The 19,384-nt window shown below is 44.1% G+C and overlaps 1 protein-coding gene across 6 annotated transcripts in view; it reads right to left on the bottom strand.

Moving 5' to 3' along the window:
- MAD1L1 (mitotic arrest deficient 1 like 1) overlaps nt 1-19,384 on the bottom strand; it is a 367,938-nt gene that overhangs the window by 142,009 nt on the left and 206,545 nt on the right. For all 6 annotated transcript variants that reach the window (XM_063344898.1, XM_063344899.1, XM_063344900.1 and 3 more), the window contains one exon: nt 13,017-13,107. In XM_063344898.1, coding sequence (XP_063200968.1) covers nt 13,017-13,107 — 91 coding nt within the window. The remainder of the gene's footprint in view (nt 1-13,016; nt 13,108-19,384) is intronic.

Here is a 19,384-nt window from a genome sequence, read left to right as displayed (position 1 = left end):
AAGTTTTGCTCCAAACTCAGTCAGGCTACAAAACCAGTGATTAAACATGGTGCTAAATCTACCTTCTTGCACCAGTTTAGTCTTGACAAGTCAAGGGACTTACTAGAGATCCACAACAGAGGGCCGGCAGGGGATCTCCAAGCATTAGGGTAAAGACGGCAAACAGGCAGGGGCTTTTGATGCATTAGACATTTATAAAAATCTTTTTTTAGAAGAGAATGTCAGTATCGGGTCCCACAAATCCTCATATTTTCTCCTTGAGAAGAAGATAACCACTTTATGAAACACTTGAGATTAGATAGGGTTTTTTTTAGGGAAGTCCATTTTCATCAGGCACAACAGAAAGAGCACGCCTTAGGAGCTCACGTCTGGCTATCGTTCAAACAACATGGAACGACTCCATGGCGAGAGTGGCTTTTATCCTTCAGTAATCAGTAGACACAAAAGGAAAAACAAGAAGGTCCTTCTAGCAGCCACAGGAGAGGAAAAGCACTGTACAACGCTTCATAAGAACTAAGTGCCTGTTTCAGCTGTGAACTCCATTAAAGTCACATGAAAGTGTTAAACTGAACGCTGAAAACCCACACGTTTGATATGGAAGAGGCCTATTATGTCAACTTGCATAGTCCTTGCCAATGCAGCACACTGACTAGTGTTAATCATTCTGCGTTCTAATTATCTTACCATTATAGCAATTTCCCTGATGATCATCCTTTTTTTTTTCCCCTCTTTTTGCTGTTTTTCAGTGTTTTTCAATGATGCAGGCTGTAGGCTTGGACCACCTCTTTACCACCCGAGCGTTTCCAAAGAATCTACCAAAGGGTGTGTGATTATCTCTCTCCGTCATTCCCTTGGCTTACCAGGACATACTTTGTACTTTTAAACAAAAGGATGTGAAAGAGGAGGACGCCGCTTTGCTTCTGCGCCCTCACACGCTATGCACTGTGGAAACCTCCCGATGCCCCAGTGCCAACCTCTCCTAGACCCGGTCCGGTGACACGGAGCGGAGCAGTGTTGACTACGATGGGACAGCAGGAAAACAGCATCCTCGCTATTGCCCAGCTGGAGTGAGACTGCCTCAGTAACTGCAGCAGAGCAAGAATGGATTTAATTTATTTTCTGCTTTACTCCAGCGAGAGAAAGAGGCCAGATTTACCCCGTGGCCTCATTCCTACCCCCAGAACGTTAATGACTTGCAGACCTCACAGTGAGTAGGCAGAAGCAAAGATGAAGACAAGTCCCTTGAACCAAGGATGCGATCAGTCCATTCTGCCTCATCAGCCTCATATACATCCTGGGTCATGGAGGGACACCATCTTCATACCCTCACAAAATTTGGGAGCTTAAAAAAAAAAAAACAAACTAAAAAAGCAACCGAGTCCCCTCTTCCTTCCCACCCAAGCAATTCAATTACCTGCCAGACAGCACTAAGAACCCATTAGAGAAGAATATATTTTGCATTTGCTGTGGAAATCTCCTGGTGATCTTATCTGTCTCTCAGTTCAAGCTCAAAGCTCAACTGTTTTTTTTCTGCCGGTACGAGGAGACTTCAAGCAACAACGAAATCTTTTCAGATGGGGAGAGTCATCTCTTCATTTAGAATTTACAAGAATAAGAGAGATTTATGGATAAACTGAAACAATAAGAGGAATGGCTATGGGGCAACCTACTGGATTCTGCAGGGCTTTGAGTTAACTGCTCCAAGCAGTGAATTCAACATTATCTTGATCTGACTGCCTAAAGAAATAGATACTTCAGAAGCAGCCTCGCCCAGTAACAAGTTTTCCGGCTATCACTGAGTGAATCGGTACAAGGGCATCATCTCTCTCTTTCACGCATTTCTAAAGGACTCAAGACTATCTTTTTGATCCCCTGGAATCATGCAACATCAGTAAAGAGCATTAAGTTGAACAGAATAGCCAAGGAGCTGAGATGGGGGATGAAAGGGAAGGCTCAGGAGGAATACACCGGTGCATTGACCGATAGGTCTGGTTTGCAGTATGTCCAGTATTTTTTTTCTCTAGGATGCTTGAGAGAATGGACCACACAAAAACCTTCAGGTGCAGATGCAGACCTATCTTCCAAGTGGTTAGTGTCAACAGCAACATCCTACTCAGAAGGTATCAGAGACCCTGGGAAAGCGGAAAAGCCAAAAGACATTGTACATTCACTCCCCAAATTACTCAGAGCTAGAAGTTAGTGCTTAGGTGCCACCACAGCACAGCCACCAGGCAGCACCAGGGAAACCCTTTCAGATGTTATACAATCACTATTCCTTCCCACCATCCACCTGAAGAGGACCCTAGTGAATCACAGAATCATAGGGTTGGAAGGGACCTCTGGAGATCACCCAGTCCAACCCCCCTGTCAGGGTCACCTTAGAGCAGGTGGCACAGGAACGCGTCCAGGCGGGTTTTGAATGTCTCCAGAGATGGAGACTCCACCACCTCTCTGGGCAGCCTGTGCCAGTGCTCTGCCACCCTCAACGTAAAGATGTCTACGATATTGCCACCTCCTTCATTTCAACGTCTGTGAACCCTAAGCGAGCAGTCTGACAGCCGTCGCAGTTGCAGCATGGCCAGGGAAGCACTCCCAGCCCAATCCTCCATCTGTTCTCCCTCCCGAGCAGTTCTTCCCCTTTCCGTTTGGCTGCCTTTACCGTCCCTTTGACCACACTCCAGTCAGATTCTGCTGAAACAATCTGGGTGATCTTTCCTATTTTACACCCATATAAATCAAGACACGTCTACATATAAATACAACTGCACGCATTCTAACAATTGCCTGCAAACATATACACACATATCTATGAAATTAAATTCGGTGGTGTTGTATTTAAATGTTCAGGCTGCTCCACCGTCATAATATTAATCACACTAGCTCGCACATATCTAATCGCGCTTTTCCTTGCACACTGAACAGATCAACCTATGAGCACTCCCTCACTCCCAGGGAAATAACCTTAAGGTCAGCAACTCTAGCTGAGATGGATCTAGAGGGAAAGCAGCTCCACAGCTGAGCTCCCCTGCAGAGATTGCTCTGCCAACAGCTTTTCACATCCCCCTACTCATAAAAATGAGAAAATATCTGTAATTACTACTGATTGCAACTGTGGTAGTACTGCACAGAGAGAAAGGATGTATCCACTGGAAGACAACCAAAAATACACGAGAGCATCTCCGTGGAGCTCCTCTTTGCTGCGCAGCCTTCATGTTACTAGTTTTTCAAGTTTTTCATCTTACTAGAGCCAGCAGCACAATGAACCCCCTTTTCAAAAGCAGCGTCTTTGTTCTGAAAGGTCACAATCTCGACTGAACATCTTACGTTGTGTCCAACACACACAATAGTTTTCAGGGACTTTTTATTTCATTTTAAATGTCCTGCCAAAAAAGGCGAAGAACAGGCACAGCTTCTGTATTATTTAAGGTACATGGGGATTAAACGTCGATGGGGGGAAGCAGCAGTGTTCCTAATAAGCTGAACCCCGTGCTTGGCTAAAGACACATGTGATGGATCACCTGGGAAACCCTCCCATCGGTATTTAACACAACTGGGCTTTACAGACACCACCGCTCCTTCGTAGACACAGCACCGCCTCATGTGGCACTACTGATTTTTAAAACAAGATACAAAGAAGATGCTCTTTCCACAGCGTTTCACTTCTCCTGACACCCTGACTGTTTATCCTCATTTGAAGAGAACAGCCCTTCTACCTACATTAGGCTCTGTCTTCATTGCTATTGTTACCCGTCTTTCAAATCTAGGTAGGAAAGCTGTCAAAAACAATTACTTTTTTCTGACTCATCTGGATCTATGTCTCTCTCAAGTTTTATCAAAAAATAGCAAATGGAAATTGAGGTAACTTTGGAAACTTAGACTAGGAAGAGATCGTATGATGACCCGACTGCATTCGGGGTGCAGTGACAGAGGTGCTCTGACACCGGGGTGTTACTCCTCCCCGGTCTCCCCAGGCACACCACGAGCTCCGATCCCCAGCGAGCCTGGACCCCAGAGGGAACTGCTCAATGGCAAGCGTTTGAGTGACAGAGGCACGGCAAGTTGCCCTTCAACCCTCTGATAAAATTCTTCAGGGGAAACCCATTTTCTTTATGTAGATCTCTGCCTCCAGGCATCAAATAGGTGGTAGGTCGGTGTGATCAAAGGGAAGGGTTCTGGGACACGTAAGATAACACATCACATCAGCACGCTTGAATCCCCCTGACGAGGTCACATAAAGAAAACATGTTTCTCTGGAGCACGCTGCCATCTCCATCAGTGGCTCAGCTCAGAGTATCTCCCCATTTTCTCACGTGTATTTAACACCGTTACTACTGCTGCCCGCTCTTCACCGTGACATGAAACAGGCAGATTTTCCTCTTCTCCCCACCACACACACAGACAAAAAAATGGCTAAACACTGACTTCATTTCTTTTCCATAATCTGGGTAACACATCCTGGTCTTCTGCCTCTTAGAGACGGTGGCAAGTTGTCCGCATACCAAGCAGTAGAGGAAAAATCCTGCACGTAACCAGAGTCTCCTTATCCGAAGGAGAAAACTGTTGAAGAATATTACTGATTTTTTTCACTTTACACAGACCAGTGGCAAAAAGCCAGACCACAACAGAAGAACAGGCAAAGACATGGAGAGCATGAAACTGTGACCTATTGCTTTGTTTTAATCGCAAATTCAAAACTAATTGGGTCGTCAAAGGCTGAAATGATAACAAGTAACGAAAAGCTAAAAGCCTAACAGAGAGCTGTAACTTATGGATGTGGTATTCGTAGCAATCGGAGAAGTACAAAGCTCCAGTAAACAAACCTTGCCAGGCGCTATTTTCCCTATACGGGTCTAAACGACATTTTTGTTTTGTTTCTGTGACATTGTAGCAGAATTCAAAGCAGCAGAAGAATAACAGAAAACGTAGAAAGAACAATTGAAAACTAATTCGTGCCATCAAATGACTACAGAGACAAACCAAAAAACTATAAAGGGACAGTCACTCTTATCGTTTCCTGAAACTTTGTTTTTCCTTTGCTGTGTGATAAATAAGATTAGAGGAGCTTAAAAGGGAAGTCTCTTTTTAAAACGGTCGTGTCTGTCTCCTCAGCCTTGGCTTTCACCTGCAGGATGATTCTGGGGAATTGGGGAAATGCTCTTCTTGCGCAGGAGCCATCTGCTACTTCATCAGCGAGCGTTCTGTGTTGGGGGGGACATTTTATAAACACAACTATGTGTCTGAGCGTGCAATTGTAGCTGAAATTACTTATTTTCTTACGTCCTTGCTTTTTTTACCATACCAGAACACTAACAGAGGGGCGTCTCTGTCACCATACCTTCCATTCGTGAAAGCGGTACACACACACAGAGAGTACCCCCGGATTTAGTGGTTTACTGACCTCCTGCCACGGAACCACGTCTTGCACGACTTTTAAAACCTCACCATTCATTCTGCAGTGACTGTTCAGAAAAGAAAGGCTTGTTCCAAGCCAGCTTTTTGTACCACTGCAGGACTTCAACAGAAGAACACATGCACTCCAGGAGCAAACTCCTCCTCGGTGTAGCAGCATCCTCATCTGCATTTTGTGCTCGTCGCCGATTTTTCTACTCTAGCATGGATGGCACCTCTTAAAGTTCTACGCTTCGTGTCTCCTTGTACAGTGACCTTTTCAGGGGACGTTTCCCCTGCCCCAGCTCTCTCCGTGCTTGCTCCGAGCTCTCCGTGCTGCTGCTCAGGTATTGACGCTCCGCGCACTGACCTTTCCCTGCTTCAGAGCTGTTCGGGGAATCCAGAGCTCACCCGTCTTCCCCTTCTGCTCATCTAATGAGCTGCGTGATGCCACCCAACTGCTGATATTTTCAGGGATAGTGGCAGAAGTACATTAATGAATTTATTATGGATTTTTGTGTTAAATGTATTATGCAAATGTTAATCAGTTTCTGCAGAACTTTGAGAATGGTGCTGCATGAAATAAACAATACAGCGTTAGCTCTGCCAGCAGAATTTATAGACCTTCAGGTGTTTAATATTCAATGTGCAAATTCCTTGAAAAAATTTTTTTTAAAGGGCATGTTGGTAAAATTTCACTGCGCAAATGTGAATCTACGCGCTCCTGGTCCCTGATGTTAACAAACATTAACAAGTCTGTACGGCGCTTCTCCCTGTTTTATTCCACTTCCACTTTGCACATCACATTTACCAGGGCCACTGAGGCCAAGAAACAGCTTCTCCTTCAGCCACCTCGTGACAGATCTACAACTAGACGACAAGTTTATACTTCTCCTCTCGGTTCCCATGGAATGTTTCTAATTCCTGTTAATTCTAATAAATTCTAATACATGCTTACAGCGATCAGTAGAGATATTTAGGTCATGGGGAGACTCCTGGAAGTGCAAAGGTTGCTGCAAATACCTGAAAATACCTTTGAGGCTAAGAATTAGGAATGCCAAGCCCTGAGTGAGATGCCTGTGCTACGCTTGAGCTACTGAGTCAACAATTAATAGAAATGGTATGAATTTAACCAAGGCAACACAGATTTTTACAACACTGTTTTTCATTGCTATTTTGAGCAAAACTATGGAGTGACCCCCTGAGGGGTCTCTGTCAAAACACACTTGAGCAGATACGTGCTTCCTCACATCAGTGAAGACTTGCTGCAGCCTGTGGAGTTTAGAAGATAATCTTTGCCTGTAGAAGATGAGCTTATTGCTGATAAAATCCAGGAGTCTGTGGAAGAGATCACAAATTGCTCCGTTCCCCATCCACTCCCATGAAACTCAATGTACTGGATGAGTGGGTCAGCGCGATATGATATGACCTTCTGCAGACCTGGACCTGCACTTCTCTGCCTTCTTCATCTTCTTTTTACTGGGTCCCCTGCTGTATGTTCTCAGCTATTCTATCTCATAATTAAATCCCTCTGAAGCACACAGATTTTTTCCTACGCCTTGACAAACATTATATCTGACCAGAGACATGCCAAGTGGTTTGCCCAAATCCATTTAAAGAAGTCTTTTTTTAAAAAAAAGGGCTGAATTAGACCACCTGAGATTTTCATCGAGGAGCAGCTGTGTGACACAGGCTAATGTGGACCACATCCTGCAGAGATGAAGGAAAAAGGACAGGAGGTTTGTGAAAGGGAAAGTATGCAGATAATCCAGGAAGAAGACTCATGAGCATTTGAGAGGTCAATTAGGGAACTTTGAATGGTTGACCATGTCCTTTAAGTTTTATAACAGTGTAAATGATTGATTCATCATTCTTCACTGGTCACATAATGAACTGTTAGACTGTTAAATGACCTCAACTTTGCCTTGGGCTCTTAACTCCAAGCCAGTTACTGCCTGGCCGCCAAAGTCCTGACTACAAAATGAGTCACTAACGCTTAAAGAGGAGAAACGCTCCCTGTCCACCACAGAGGAATGTGCACCTGGGCTACAGCTCCCAGGTGTTTTGTCAGTCCCACAAAACATAGCACTAGGGTAAGAAGGAGACTGGCCCAATCACAAAGGTTGCAGAGATACAGGGAAAAAGAAACACGAGCGCACTCTGGATGCCCCAGCACCTTCATCCTCCGTGGATATTTGACTTGAGAACTTAATACAGCAGAGAGCAGCCGCCCACCCTCCCTGCAGAGCCCCTGCTTTGGTGGGACCAACCACCACAAGTCCATGCTAGCTTAGGCAGGCCAATTAAAATGACCCAAAGTAGAAAAATAGGACAAATCTTCAGACACTCACTCCATTTGTATCTAACTTTACCAATTATGTCAGCTACTCTTACTAAAAAAAATGATAATATTTCTGCTTCAATAACTTGCTTATTTCTTATCTTCAAATCATTACAGCTCCAACAAAACTACCACTGAAGTGGACAAGTGGTTTACGCTTTAATTTGTGCAAAAATAATCAATTTAAAACATGGAAGAAAGCAAGATTTAATTTAACCAGATTAATATCTTAAATCGTAAAGTAGTTGATAACGATGGCACAGTTAGACATTTAGAAAGGAACAACTGCACATGCATTAATGAACACCTCAAGACACATTAATAAAGTCATATCAGCATGACCTCGTTAGTATGTTTAGTATGTTTTTCTCAGGCAGCTCCTCCAGGGACTCTGTAATAGGGAAATCAGTCTCTTCTATTCCAACAGCAAAATTCAGCATAAATACCAACTTCTCGCTGGTGAAAGGTTTCTGATGACTGTCCTCATACCATAAAACCAGTCAAATCTTTCCAAGCTCTTTGAGATTATGGGCAAAAATAAATGATTCCAACATGCAAAAATAATACTGCATTTTTATGAGTGCTGCTGTTAAATTACTGACCAGCAGAAAGGCCAAACACAACTAGTTATTACTGTGACCAAGGGCATCACACTGAAAAGTTGATCAGTGCAGAGTTTGCGCCAAACCACAAACCTTTCAAACAGCCAAACCACCCTTGAAGGGTCTCACCTAGTCCCTGAGATCCTCTCCCAGCTTTCTGTGACCCTGTTCAGGTTTCCTTGGCTACCAGCATCCACAGGTGATTCCTTTGACTCAGAAACGACCAAGAAAATAAAGACTCCTTCCACTAAGCCTCATAAATACACATGCTCAAAGGGATTAGGCTGCTAGCTTGGCTAAGGGACTAGAGGTGATTTTCAAGCCCAAACACATGTCAGTGTAAAAAACATCTCCCTGGCCTTTATCTGTACAGATCCACTTATCAGAACTCTAACTGGAGTTTCATTTTTCTCACCAACCAGCTGTGAACTAATTACGAGGACTTCTAACTAGTCCTGCTCCCTCTCCAAGCATATGGATCCAATTAAGTCAAACTGCAGCTGATTTTAATCAATCTTCCTTGAAGCAGCCAAACTTGAAGAATCTCTTCTCCTTCAGCTCGATGAGTAGAGGAGAGCAGGAAAAGCAGGAGAGTAGTATTTGCATAAGGAACACTTCACATCCGCTTGGTTGCCTGTAAACACAAGGCTCCTAGCAGCGAGAAATGCTAATTGAACACTCCTCACAAGTCTTTCCTCCCACTTTATCCGAAAAGCACTGATTTGATCAGTCTCTTTTGTTCCTGGCATCGAGTTGCACTTTTCCACCAGCAGCTCAGGAGGATGGTTCAGAGCATTTCAGATAACTAAACAATCCAGACCTTTCACTGAAACCTCAGCAAATCTGCCCGCCATAACCAAGCAGTAACTGGGACACCTCCCACCAGCCCAGGTTGCTCCAAGCCCCGTCCAACCTGGCCTTGAACCCCTCCAGGGATGGGGCAGCCACAGCTTCTCTGGGCAACCTGGGCCAGGGGCTCACCACCCTCAGAGTGAAACGGCTGCCAGGAAGCCTTTTTTGCTTCATCAGAAGAAAGAAGTGTAGGGGAGAGGAAATAAAATTGTCTGATTAAACCCCCTCTTTTCATATATTATTTGAATCCCTCTCCTGAGCTACAGTTCAAATGTTTTTCTTAAGATAACGTCCTGGGCGAGGGGAGGCACCCTCAGCAGGGTGTCATTTCTCTCCAGTTCCAACATTTCTTGTGTTTTTGTAATCTGAGGTTTTTATTAGCAGTAAAGACCTGACCAGTGAGTAATATCCATGCTAAAGTCTTTATACCAGTGAAGGAAAATCAATGCAGCCTGCAGCTAGGTGTCAAGAGCCAAGGGGTTTTGGAAGAAGAGGTGTGTGGAGGTGGAAAGCCCCTTCAGCCATAATTCAAGCTGTCCCCACACAAGCACAGAATCCAGAGAGATGTCAGATGTTATAGACACTGCTGAGGATAGCCATCAGTACCTCAGTTTCTTTATTTACTAATACTGAGCTCAGGGAGCGTGAATCACGCACCTAACACAAAAGTACCTTTTTCCATGCGCGCTCTTGCCCTCTGGCCAGTCCATCAGGGTCCTGTAGTTCCCAAAGTGGGCTATTGGTATCAGCAGCCAAAGCAGAAATGAGCAAAATTCATGTGTCGATACTCAGATACAAAAGGATGCGAGAGGAGGCAAACATTTTTGAAACTTTACTCCTTTCCACACATCAATACAGTCAAACATTGACCTTTTTAATTACCAAATATTGGCTGTATCTCCCTAGATTTCATTAACACACGTGGCTTTATGAACTCAACGGACTTCAGTCCAGTGTAAAGCAGTCAAAGCCTTAATTCTACATCCTGCCTCCTCCTCTTCCAAATTCACAATTTTAATACACCCCTTCTATGTATCTTTCATTTAGTAGATACAATTCCAGAAAGGCAGAGGATTTATTCTCAAAAAGAAGGAACTGCAGATAAAGATTTGTCAGAAATCGCCCTCATCCTACCTTGTTTAATGTCACCCCGTACTTTCTCTTATGCCTTTATTTGATTTGATGCCATGCTTCTCCCATGTTTGTAATTTCAATCATCTTTTCTGGTCAGTAAAATTTTCTTCTGATCTCTGTATATAAATTTTGTCTTGCTTTTTTTACCCTTTGTGGTAAACGGATGTTATTTTAACCCATCGTTTCCCAGTGATTTCTTTCAGAGATGGGAATAAATAACATGTCAAACTAGCAACATTTCAGTGACCTTATCTGAGCGTATAATAATATTTTCAGCGTATTTGCTCAGCACTGATAGAAGAGGTGAATTTCTAAGCTTATCCTTAACTTAGTGGGCTCCCACTGTAAGGAACCTTCTTTCAACGTGTTTATAAAAAAAGTCATTCTAAGCTTGGCCTGTCAAGGTATTCGATTCTCAAGGTGAATAAAAAATGGGAAGGCTGATGTTTTCCTCTCTAAGGAGTTCTGAAATCTTGACCATTCAGGTGGGCACACACTGATCAATACTGACACTTTAGCATTCAGCTTCCATATTCCTATATTTATGCATTCCTCTTTACTTCTCCCCTTTTGGAAAAGCTGCTTTTGGCAGCCAGTCCTCTAAGACACAAGTAAAGTGCGGAGCTGAGGAAGTGGGGAGCCACCTCCTGTTAAATAAAGAATTAAAGCCATGCCTCAGCCTTGGCAAGGCAGATGCAAGAGCATGATTACCTTCATTCAGGTCACTAACTAGCCTTTTGGGGGATTGGCAGATTTCTCTTTCCTAGACCTGCTAAGCCAGATGACCATCTTTCTTCCCTTTTTCCACACCTACATGTTATTTCGTTCTTCCCATATAATTTTGATTCTGCTCTGTCTGCAGGTCGTTCCTGTTCTCCCCGACTCCCTGCACAAAGCCCTGATCTGCACAATACGGCATTCAAACAGCGAGCATCATTAATGAGACAGATCATGGGGATCCCGTGAGGAGCTCTCAAAGCCTTTTTGGTGAACAGTACAACTGTTACTGTACAGCAGCTCTACCGCAGTCTGAAGGTCCCGTCTCGCCCCATCACCCCACTGCTTTTCGACACTGTGACAGCTCAGCTATCCAAACGGCAGCAGCTGCTGGTCTCCTCTACCGAGGACCAGAAGGGAGACACTCAGCAAGACTACACTGAAGACTTCAGACCTTTCCTCTTTGAATGTGCAATTTAAAAAGCTTGGTGTTTCAGCATCTCAAGAGCAGTATGAGCAGATGAAGTAGAGCACCTCAGGACATCACACAGAAAACAGGGGATTCCTCTGGTCAGGCCTTCTTGGAAAGCCAGCAGCCACTGTAAAACAACGTTGGCAGATTAAACGTGACCTGAGTGAGTTGTAATCTGCTGTGAAACCAAAGCTGCTGTTGTGTTTGCCGGAGACCTAAGCATCCAAACACCAGCCCAAAGCTTTCATCTCCTTCTGATGACTGAAACCCAATTAAGGAGAGCCGGGTGACAGGTTTCACACTAAACATGGCTCAGCAGAGATGCTCAGCAACTCTTAGCTCCCTGCTTTATCACAGCTGTCACTTCCCCTGTCTCTAGGAATTGGTAATAAAAAAAAAAAGATTTGATTCGCCTCTAATAGGTGTCAAGATAAAATCAATGGTCTGTCTGAAAACTGAGTAATTTCAAACCTGCAGGTTTTCTACCATGAAGCAATTTACACAAAAATGGAAAAAAAAAACAGAAGAGAGAAAGAAAGAAAAATTAAGAGAATGAAATACTACAATGCCAAATTGTTCAGCATATCAGAGAGAACAGAAAAGAGAGATAACACTGTTCATAGCAGGATGGGCTTTGATTAAACAAACAGGCTCAGGTTCTTGTTTCCTCCAGCACCTTTCAAACAAAAAACATTATAAAAGCTTGAAGCATCTCCCGTGCCCCTCCTCTGCAGAGGAAAGCTGTTCCCAGGAGGAGAGCTGGCTGAACAGCGCACTCAACGGCTGCAGGTGCCCCTGCCCTCCTTCAAGGAGGGTGAGACTTCACTGAACTATCCGGAGTGAAAAGCTGAAGACCTTCTGCCACACGGGACGGCACTACCTCAGGAAAAGGTAAAACACCGACAGTAGCAGAGCAAAAGAAACACACCCTTTCGTCCTTCTGACCCCACACCTTCTGCCTCTCGGTGTCCGTGATCTGGAGATGCTGCCATGTCCTCTTCTCAACAGCACTGATGCTTCCTGCCTTGGAAAACTACTACCCACGGAGGTCACAAACCAGTGGCCTCTGTCTCCATCACTAATAGCAGTGGAGTCTTCAGTGCCAATGGAGCTCAAATTTTCATATTGGTTCCATGCTGTTAAGCCCTGTCTACACTCCACCTTTGGCACGAATGAATTTGGAGACAGACAACTTAGGGTAGCAAAGTTATTTAAAATTGAATGGGTTTTGAGGCTCCAAGAAGAAGAAGAAGAAGAGGTTCCAAGCAAAGGTATCAAAAAAGACAACTATGTTTGTGTGACTGCATCTGACATCAAAACACTCCAATAATACGGTCAGAGTTACGGGTGTGTTGGTGCAGTTTGCAAAGGCTTCCGAAAAATGCCTTGCTTCCCAGATTGAGGGAATCAAAGTCGCGTGCTGTGAGCACTCGGGCACATCTGGTGGCACAGCGATGGCGAACGGGGCACAGCAGGCTCTCCAGCTGCTCTGCACCTCCACATCTCCTACCTGCAGGGTCAGCTTCTCCAGTTTCATTTCCAGAGATCTCTTCTCCTCTTCCAGCTTGCTGCGTTCAGCTTCCAGCTCCTCAATTTTCAGCCTGGAAAAGAAGGAAAAGTTAATAGACACTGTCCCCCTGCACTGTCATCGTGCCTCCCAAAAAAATCAAGTGAACCATGAAATCACAAGCAGGATCAGACTATTACTGCATTCAGTACCACAGTTACACAGCTGAGGCAGTTAAAACATATGACTAAAAGACACAAGTTTGTATGATGAAAATATAATTTGTCAAAGTATATTAAAAATATACAACTTGAATATAAAACAAATCCAACTCAGATTCTTCCTGAACCACGGACTGAGTCTAGACCATCATATTTAATAACCACCAACAGCTAAAATCTCCATGAGTGCATCAAATCTCTTTTTGATCTGATTTATACTTTTGGCCTTCACAACACTCCTTGGCAGTAAGTTCCAAAATTTAATTATGTGCTGTATGAAAAATTAGTTCATTTTGTTTTATACTTCACATGTGATTATTTCACTGAGTGCCTGTTAGTTCTGCTATGAAAAGTTGTGAATAATTGTACCATACTCCCCTCTCCATACCACTTTACAGGCCTCCTCTATTATTTCCTGAAGAATCTCAATTTAGCCTTTCCTCACATCCAGGATTTTCCATATTTCTGCTCATCTTTATTGCCCTTCCTTGTTCTTCTGCAAGCTTTATATAGACTTTCTGCTATGAGACAAGCTAGAACTACAAACAGCACTCGGATGTATTCAGTGGTATAATTAGACTTTCTCTTTTGTTCTCAACCTCTTTTCTCATAATTCCTAGTATTCTATTTGTCTTTTTAACTAAGGAGCACCTACCTGATATTTTTAGAAAACTGTTCACAATAATATAAGATCTCTTTCTTGAGTGATAACAGCTCATTTAGAGCCCGCTATTGTGGGAGTAAAGGTAAAGGTGTTTTCTCTTATGTGCATGGGGTTTGCAATTATTGACGTACAACCTCATTTCCCATCTCCAGCAACATCGTAAGATTCTTCTGAAACTCTGAGCAGTCTGATAAGCTGAATAATCTCCTATTATCTCAAATTCTGCCACCTCACTATTCACAAACTCCTCTTAGTGCTGGACAACAAGTTCCCCATAAAAACCATTCTAGGACCTAGAGGAAAACCCTCGGTATTGTGAAAACATTTGTTCTTTGATTTAACATCTTTTAACTTTGTATCACATAAGCAAATTAATAGAAGAAAAAATGAAAAGTAAAAAGACATCATATTATCTCTGGCTCAGGAAATCCTGGCGCCAAGGCACCAGAAACTAGGAAAGCCTTCCAGCAAAGCACCCCGGTAGCTCTGCCCGACTCGCATGGTCATCCACCACCGGCCACCCCTGCAGACAGGCCACTGGGCCAGCCAGCCCTCTGGGATTCTTCTATTCTTATTAATCCAACAAAGAACCTTCTTTCTTATTCCATCAGGGGAAAGTTTCTTTGTGACCTTTGGCTCAAAGCTTTTTGAAAGGTCACATATATTATATCAACCACATCGGCCTTAGCCAAATGATTGCTGAATCCTTCAGAGAACTCTATCAAAACCGTTAGGCAGGTGATATTATTATAAAAAGTTCAATATAACATTTTTGCTTGCATTGAAGTACAGAGCACAAAAACCTTAACGCTGCTTCAAGAACCTCACCTTTCGCATGTTAACTTCCTGGGATCAACTGTGCAACTAATGCATACTGATATTGATTTTTGCATTGAATTTTATCAGGCTCCTTTTCCAGAATATTTTAAAAAACTTAATTATCTTGCTTGATAATATTCACTTTTAAATGACCTAAATTAAGATGAAAATCCTTGCACCTTGACAGTAAACAATGCACCCACCTGCCAATATCCCTAAGTTATGCAAGAGAAATTTCAGGTACAAGCGAGAAGTCGTCTCTCCTATTCACTGGGCAAAAGTTACAAACTTTTCCATAGAAGCTGGTTGATCTACAACATGTTCAGCACAGAAATGTCTCCTTTATAAATATGCAGCTTGAATTGCTTAAATTATTTGTAAGCCCGACCCCTGCTGGTAATTTTCAGATATTATAAAATATCATTTTTTTTTCCACTCTTGGAAGCTTCTAAAATGCCGAGGAGCAGCTTTTAGCATTGTCCAGGCCATTAAAAAAGATCATCAATAATTTTGAGAAGAGACACAAAGCTAGCGGGGACGGAGGATGCTGAAGAAGCAGGAGACTGAAAAGGTCGGAAAAAATGGAAATTCAGATTGGAATTAATGCTTTTAACGGTGTGTTTCTAAATGGATTGCAGAACAGGCCACACGAAGAGCAACGTTTTTCTCCGAGGAACAACAGCGCAGCAGCTACTGAAAGGTCAGAGCCAGACACAGGACTCTCATCCGTACTTTCTCCGTACTTGACATGCTGAATTTTAATTTAGAACACATTTCTCTCCATCCAGCCTCCCAAATAAGCTGTGATGTTGCCGTTATCTGCCTGCAGAACTTCTCTCCGTGTGGAGGTTTAAGCTCAGGCCTCTTTGATGCCCTTTAAAAGTCATTCACAGCAATCACCAGAAACCATTTCACAAAGATCCGAGACAAAGCGAGCCGTTAAGTCACTATATTTTTACACTGTTTCACCTGCAATTTTAAGATTTAATAATTTGTTTGTGCCCCTCGTGCCTCAGTGAGGAAAGGGCAGTGATTTGCAGCCATGCAGTAGACACAGCTGGACCACGGATCTTGTGAGCGGCAGCACATGGGAGCGCGCCTGACGTTCACGGCCTCTCCCCCAGGAGCTCGCCCTTGGGCTTGTCCCTCAGGCGCCTGCTCCTTCCCAGCACCCGCAGTTGGGGTATCACCAGGGTATCCTCCTTCCCAGCACGTGCTCTTGGGGATATCACCGGGGTATCCTCCTTCCCAGCACCCGCAGTTGGGGTATCACCAGGGTATCCTCCTTCCCAGCACTTGCTCTTGGGGGTATCACCGGGGTATCCTCCTTCCCAGCACCCGCTGTTGGGCTATCACCGGGGTGTCCTCCTTCCCAACACCTGCAGTTGGGCTATCACCAGGGTATCCTCCTCCCCAGACAGCGTGGGCGTCCCCGCCGTGTGCAGGGACGTCAGCCCACCGAGCTCCCCTCCTCTGCGCCCATCGGGAACAACCCTTGCTGCTTCCTCTGCTCTCAAGCCAGGGAACATTGCTGTAACCTCTTTGCACCAGAGAGGTTTTTAGGACTGACTAGTACTTTCACTCCTTATCCTTCTCCTAACCTATTTTTAACACTGTTAAGTGTCCTGGAGCTCCAGAGGGAAAGCATTAAGAACCATTAGCAAACAGTTTGTGCTATTCTAGCTTTGCCTTCCAGCCCTGGGGAACTCTTCCCAATGGCAAAGAGAGGGAGAAGCAAGGGAAATCCTATCTATATATAAACACAGCAAAGCATTTGCAGCTGGTGGTTAAGATACGGCAGTCAAATATTGAAAAATATTTACTTGCTTGGCACTTGAATTTTTTCATTTACGTAAATGCAGGTACAGGGCCAACTGTGTACTGTTTTCGGATGCAGCAGCATCCACACAGGCAGCCTCAGTCCGCAGGTACCTGTGCTCTCCCTGTCCAGGGACACCTGGACAAGACAGGTGATGCTATTTTATCACCAATTTGCACACCCCAACTTGTCACACATGGGAGTTACTTCCAGGTAGGGAGAACAATCCAAGATAAATTCCTGTGAGAACCACAAAAAGCAGAGCACAGAAACATCGGGGTCCAGCACAACCATCTACCAACTTCATGCCTGGCCATTTTAAAAGCAGCCTTGTGGCACGAGGAAGGAAGAAACATCATTTACTTTCTGAAATACCGACAGCATTCTCAAGTTTTGTGACACAGGGAAAAATCATCCAGATTAATTTCTGGCAAATTTACCCACTTCTTCCCCATACAGGTGTTTGAAAACGTTAAAATATTTAAACTGTGGCAAAGATCTCTTAGCATTCCTGGAAGACTTTTCCTGCATGAGATGCAGACAGCTTAACCCAGAGTTGAAGGCTCCACAGGCACGAGGTAGATTCAAGCCTTCACCACAGCCCTTCATAAGATCAAATGTAGTGCAAGACTCATTAGCACGTGTTCAGACTTGGATTTTCCCACTTGTGAAAGCTTTATATTACTCCCACTGCATGTTTCACTGTCCCAGACTAGAAGAGGGAACAAGAAAAAAACAAAACCCGCAGCCTCAGGTCTCCCAAAATGGCACTTGTGAGAATCAGGAGACTTTCCACCGTGTCTGTCTAAAAAGTGCTTCGATGGCAAGGGACGGTGCTAGCAAGAAAGGCCAGGCTGCTCCCAGATTAGAAAGGCAGAAGGGGGAATTCTGATTGATTTTCACCAGCATCGAGGCACTTCCAAAAGTCCTCTCTCAGTCCAGAGCTTTTCAGTGGAGTTAAGCAGCAACAACTGCCCACCATCACCCCTTTATCGTTCTTTGATTCATTTTTAATGTTCTCAGATGTGTTATGCGCTTGCCTGTAGAGCAGCGCGGGTATCGCCGACGAGGACATGTCTCACAGAGGCCCCATCTGCGAAGAGGACATGGCCATGTGGAAAAGCTATTGCCGAACAGGAAACTATTGAATGGAGCAGAAAATGTATGTGTTGGGAAGACGCTATTAAGGGATCCAGATGGCATTGAGATGGTGTTAGGAGCAGAGCAGACAGAATTCCAGCAAGTGTGACTAATAGGCATTGGCAAGGACATGAATTTCTTTTGAATTACAGTAACTCTACCCAGTCACTAAATCCACAGAAAACACTTAGGATTTACTGGGGTTGCAGTTTGACAGCAGAAAGAAAAAGTTCAGATTTGTTCCAGCTGAAAAGGTCCTTCGGCTGTTGCCACTTAAGTTTTTAGTGAAGTTCTTTTTAAATATATTACTTTTATTTATAGGTTCTGAAATACTAGTTTCTGCACAGTTACCACCTTCCCTCTAAGAGGTGCTAATGCCCAAACGCTCTCTGCTTTGCTATACCCCACGGTGCACGAACTCAAGAGTTTGACCACGTTTTCTTTTCATAAGATCCTCAGAATATAAACAAATACGATTTCAGAGGGAGCAGCAAGAAGGGTGAGAAATGACAGCATTAGCACCGGCTTTTATTGTCTCTTCAGAAACGATGATGCTGGGAGAGAGTTTCGTATTTAAAGTTATAAAAGGTCTGACGGAAGAGCACTTTGTTCTCAAGAGAAGGAGGAAAAACTGATAGTCTTTCAAGTTTCTCGCTGAAAATTTACTTTCCATACTAAAGAAAAATGCAACAAAAGATATATTTTTAAAAGCTCTCATTCATTCACAGGAGGTGAATACAGATTCAAATGATCAATACAGATTTTTTTTTTTTTCTCCTTTATGTCTCTCCTGCTTTTGTTTTCAGGAGTTAGCTTCTAACCACGGGGTGTGTATGGAAACGCCTGGAGGCTCACGGTCCATTCCTGCTCTGCAGAATCCCTCACTGGCTTCTGCTGGTTTTCCTCTACTTTTCACACTCCTTCACGACAGCAGCTAACTGGAGAGGCTGGGCTCCGGCCAGAAGAGCAGACGCATCGTCGTGTAGGTTAATGGGATTTCAAAGACCACAATAAACTACAGAAGTGGAAATAACTCCCTCATAAGCTGTGGCATTTCTTTCCCCACTTTCCAGTTTGAAAGTTTGCATTCTTCCCCCTGGTTTGTGCCAGAATTAAGTTCTGTCAGCGGTCTGTAGAAGGAAGGAGTAAGAGTGCAGCTCACGCCGCTCGTTCCCCCTTAGCGGCTATGGAAAATTGAGTACACTGGACCTGCGGAGGGCCACAAGGACACAGGAGGAGGACAAGCACAGCAGATCTAATCCCCTCCCATACTGATCTCTGTTCTCCTCCAGACCTCTTCTGCTCTTTGATCACAGCTACCCAATTCGCCTCTGCTGCACGGGGAGGACACATCCAGCAAGCCAGGAGCAGTGTCCTGGCGTGGACCACAGCACGTTACTCCTGAACCCCAAAAGCCTGGGGGAAGACAATGATTTATCTTGCGCTCCTTTGAGAAGGAGCCTCTTCTGTGAAGAAAGAGCTTGGCCCAGTTTCTTGCCCAATGCACAGAAAATGCCAGAAAACACAAAATAAGTAGTCAAAGGATATGGTTAGGCCTTAAGTCTACAAGGATAAGAAAAAAGTCTTTATGGAGTCGATTCTACAATGCTGAATGGAGTGCTGGAGGGTCTGAGAAGACACCTGAAGCAGCAATAGGAGCCACCAGTAAGGATAAAGGAGCAGGGACTGGCTTACCAGTTCTCCAGCA

This window comes from Chroicocephalus ridibundus, chromosome 8 (assembly GCF_963924245.1).
Source record: "Chroicocephalus ridibundus chromosome 8, bChrRid1.1, whole genome shotgun sequence".
Lineage (NCBI taxonomy): Eukaryota > Metazoa > Chordata > Aves > Charadriiformes > Laridae > Chroicocephalus > Chroicocephalus ridibundus.
This window is presented reverse-complemented; position numbering and strand designations above follow the sequence as displayed.